Below are 4,800 nucleotides of genomic sequence, written 5' to 3' on the forward strand. Positions count from 1 at the left end.
TTTTAAAATTGTAGCACTACTCTGCGAATTATTTATGTGTCTGTTTTCTTCGGGTTAATTTATGAGAACTGAAAAGTTTTATTGACAATCTCAGTAAAACTTTTCTTCTTCACGAGTTTACGCGAAAAAAATAGATATATGAATAATTCATAAACTGGTTCTACAACTTTAGAACGTAATTGCTACTGTGTTGTAAATAATTCCTAAGATTCGTGGCCGCAGAACTATTGATTGATGACGTCAAAGGCGAGAAAATACATGTTAAAAATTCTTGCAATGTTAGAATAAAAATATATATTCATTAAATAGCATTTGCAATCTACCAAGCAAACTCGTAAAATAATCCGAACACTTTCTTTTTTCTTCGAACAATTAACTATAAATTTAATATACTATGCAGTTTTTTTTTAACTCACTTTCTCTCATGATTGTTATTTAATTTTTACGATTATTTATTGATTGTTGGAATATAAGGAAAGTATGTGGAATATTTTACAGGTATACTCGGTTGATTGCTAGTTTTATTTTGTAAATGCATCATTTTGTTTCAACATATTTTGCAATAATTTTGACTCCAGGAGCCTTAATGAATATAAAAATGTTCATATCGTCCCCTTCAATGCTTACCATCTTTATTATTGTTGCTACTAGTAACTAACGTAGAAGAATCATTGTCGGTAATCATAGCATCTTCATGTAATGCAGAACATATATTTGTATATGTATTTACGGGTGGGACCCGATTGACCACGATACGATTGGACACAGATTGTAATGATTGGTTGGACCTAGTAATTCACTGGATAATTCTTTTTATCGGTTGGTTGTGTCCAATCGTGCCGTGGTCAATCGGGATGCTCCCTGTATTTACATCACAGGTCGTTTGGTTAGTGTCAGCCTTATTAGAATGTTTATTGCACTGGCCAACGTTGCAGGAACTTTTGCTTGTCATAAAATCTTCGACATTATATGCAATTAATATGGAATTAGATTTTTAGTGCAACTATATGCTTGTATGTATTTGTGTCAATATATTAAATTACCTGACTTTGATAGCTTTTGCAGTCGTAATGATGGAGCTCCTTTGTTTAAATTTTTCGCAATATCTCGTAAAATAGCTTCATTTTCTAAAAGTGAAACAGATATATATATATATATATATATATATATATATATGTTTAATATGGGGGACAATTAAATGCCAAAGCAACACGACATTGATGCTCAACCTGGAATCGACCATTCTCTGAATATTGTTAATTAAGTGCAATTACTTAGGCGTAATCAAATCGGCGGTGCTTTCGTCTATCCACTGAACAAGTTTTATGATGTTGTTGGGATCATGACAAGCGTCGTAAATGTCCTCGTCAAGCTCGTTCTTATCTGCGTAACAGAAGGCCGTGCTCAGATGCAGGAACACCTGCAACTGTTTCATCTGCTTTGCCAGATCCAATACCCTTTTCGTGCCAATCTAGAAGAGTATAGATCGAACCTTTTATATTTCATACACATCATAAAAATCGCGATAATTCGTTAAAGCTTTGCACGTGTGAAAATATCAGAATTAAATCTATTGTCCGTTCACTGTAAATTCTTTAATTTGTTAATTAATACTCGTTATCACACAGTGGATAAAATCACGCACAAATTCGGACACCTGGGATTGTTTGTCCAATAAACGATGAATAATTTTGATAAGTTAAATTAAGTAAGTAACATTGCAGACACATACGTTAGTCGCACATATAATACGCAAAGTAGTGCATATCTAAGTTAGATAACAGATTACACTTGCAGTAGTGTAATATTCAGACGACTAAGTTCAACACGCGTGATTATTAATACCTTGAACGCATTATACGCGTTTAGAATTTATTATTATTCCACCGACGTTTTCAAGGATTTTCATTTGCATGTTGTCTCAGCTTGCAGCAATTAGCTGCAATTGAGTCGGGAGTTATATTATTTTCAGTGTGGAACACTAACTTATCTTTACTCTACCTGATATCGCCAACTGTAGACGAGATATTTGACAAGTTTTTCGTAGGGCTGCTTTGTACTCAAAGGGTTAAAAATAATAATAAAGTGCACAAGAAAGCGCAATAGGAGGTATTTTTACGAGTTATATTTTACCATGTTTAACTCGACGGCATCTTTCAATTTCGCTTCCATTCGAAGACATGCGGCGAAGTGAAATATTATATGCACTTCTTTCATCAGTGTTTCCTGCTGTTCATCGGTAAGGCCCAGATTATGCATAGTTATGTCACCGTCCAGCGGCTGCAATTTCTTCAAGACATGACCTTTCTCTTGATGTATTCTGTGAAATATCTGCGGAACAGTCAATAAACACAACGATTGTCAATCTCTGACATCCACAGGTATGGATATGTCATCACCGTTCTTTGGTTTCGTAGCATCCTATATTCTTGATCAAACATAACAGCGCGATATTTGTCGCTCATCCAACATGTCGAAGCCAAGATACGGTGGCACATAATTAGCGGGATATCTTACAGGTAACTTGAACATGTCGTCGAGCCTGAGTTCGATACTGCGTCCTTTCTTAGGTCGTACGAGGAAGTAGATTTTGTCGAGATCGGAACAACTGTACAATAGTTTCTCTAAAAGGACCTTTCCCATAAAACCGGTAGCGCCGGTAACAAAAATGGTCTTATTTTTATAGAAGGATTGAATCGGGCTGCTTGTGCCGCTCATGATCGTACGAAATATCACGCAATTTGTTGCGGTTCTGTGCTATACTGCAAAAATGAACGATTTTTTTAAACAAATAAGTGACGAGCGAGAATATAAGGAAATATGGTAATTATGTACAATAAGGCCTTTTTTGAATTTTGATATTTTTTTGTAGCTCTTTTGGTAAAAATATTTATTTTTACCAAACATTGATAATCAATCGGGGGAGTCCGAAAAATATGCAAGTTATATATTGTTTTAACTTTTTTTTTCACTTGTCAAACGTTGCTGCTTTCCCATAATTTAAACAAGTTACTGATCTTTTAATCATATTATGTAACTGCAATATCGAACGACTAGCGGGGGACTGCGCCTCCCGCACCTCCCCTCAAAACTAACCTAAATCAACCTATCGTCACATTAACCGTCAGTCATTGTTTATTAAAGTGTTCAACTTTTTTTCTGAATAATTTTTTAATAAGCAATGACTGACGGCTAATGTGACGATAGGTTGCGTTAGGTTAGTTTTGAGGGGAAGTGCGGGAGGCGCAGCCTCCTGCTAGTCGTTCGATATTGCAGTACTTACTACACTAGTACAGAAAAGGCAACTCTAAGAACAAACTTTACGTTGCAATCACAAGTTTCCTAATCTATCATACCTAGCATATTTAACAATTAATTTTTTGGTTTGTACAGCCGAGCGACGATTTTAAATTTCAGATTCGGCTTCTACGCATCGAAATACATAAGATAGGTGAGTTTCAGCGAAATCCAAGGTCAGTAACTTGTTTAAATTATGGGAAAGCAACAACGTTTGATAAACAAAACAACGTTTGATATACGAAAGTAAGAAAAAAGTTAAAACAATATATAACTTGTATATTTTTCGGACTTCCCCAATTGATTATCAATATTGGAGTCAAAATAAATATTTTTACCAAAAGAGCTGCAAAAAAATATCAAAATTCGGAAAAAGCCTTATTATACATAATTACCAGAAATATAATTGTAATTTTGCAGCTTATAATCTTTTTCCTATTTACACTCAGCTTAGGCGCATAATGTGTAAAACGCATGCAAACCTCAAGCAATTGAGAATTACGTCGCATTTATTTCCAATTAGTATTTTGTAGCCTAACGGGGGTTTACTGGTTACACAATAATTTGATGTATACTTATGTAAATCAAGGTAAATCAAGATGAAACATAGTTTATGTTTTTGAGAGAGATTATCAAACGCGATAGAAATGCATAAGTACAGTGAATTTTATGACCGCCGCGAATTTTGTTTGTTGGCTGGTCGAGCTTAACAAGTGCGCTTATGTTCTGAGATCGTCGACTAGTCGAATAGGTAAATTAAAAATTTTATGCACTTCATCTAGGTCAAATCGTCTATCTTTCATCGGGAAGAGCTACAAACTTACCAGTTATAGATCAGCAAAAAGTTTTTGTCGCGGGCAAACAATAGAACAATACGATAGTGACGTTACAGATATATTTTGCTTTAACGTCCTCTTCTGCATTTGAGGATATGTGGTGCTTGATCGGATCACACATGTAAGGTTTACGAATTTACTAAGCTACTCCGTAATTCTCTGTGATTTATACTTTCATGCTAACTCCCTCCTCTATCTCACTCCCCACCTGTACGTGACGTCATAATACTTTTATTTTTTCGCTCCTTCTAGTCTATTTTGATTTGTAATATATATAATGCAAATAACTTACATGGAAAATTTTGTAAAATTTTAATCATTTATGAGATGTTTGTGATATTGACGAACGTAGTTTTACAATAATAACCGATTTACAACAAATAACCGATTTACAATTAAATGTTTTACGTGTCCCAATGTATCACTTGCTAAATAGATCTATCCTTTATTATAATTTGTGATGCAAGATTTAAATTAAATATGTAATAATATAGCAGCTATTCCGTCCGAAAAGTAATTACGTTCATTATAGTTGACACTCACGTTTCTAAGACTCATATTAAGTATAGGCACATTTAGTGTACTTTTATAGAACACTTGAATTCGTTTTTATGACATAATTAGAATTTTATCGTTACATGCACGCTCCTCAAAACTTACACTGTGT

General features: G+C 34.3%; 1 protein-coding gene across 2 annotated transcripts in view; it reads right to left on the minus strand.

Moving 5' to 3' along the window:
• The window catches only part of LOC116842810 (putative fatty acyl-CoA reductase CG5065), a 9,401-nt gene extending 5,135 nt beyond the window's left edge, over positions 1–4,266 (minus strand). The window contains exons 1-4 of one of the 2 annotated variants that reach the window (XM_032812522.1): positions 4,122–4,266; positions 2,518–2,762; positions 2,134–2,331; positions 1,275–1,471 (exon numbers count right to left, since the gene is read on the minus strand). In XM_032812522.1, the coding sequence (XP_032668413.1) occupies positions 1,275–1,471; positions 2,134–2,331; positions 2,518–2,718 (596 nt within the window). In that variant the 5' untranslated portion in view covers positions 2,719–2,762; positions 4,122–4,266. The remainder of the gene's footprint in view (positions 1–1,274; positions 1,472–2,133; positions 2,332–2,517; positions 2,763–4,121) is intronic. The other variant, XM_032812523.1, reaches the window with a different exon arrangement.
• Positions 4,267–4,800: the final 534 nt, after the last annotated feature.

The sequence above is a fragment of the Odontomachus brunneus genome, unplaced genomic scaffold, assembly GCF_010583005.1.
Source record: "Odontomachus brunneus isolate Ranch 3 - 2012 unplaced genomic scaffold, Obru_v1 Obru_scaffold_027, whole genome shotgun sequence".
NCBI lineage: Eukaryota > Metazoa > Arthropoda > Insecta > Hymenoptera > Formicidae > Odontomachus > Odontomachus brunneus.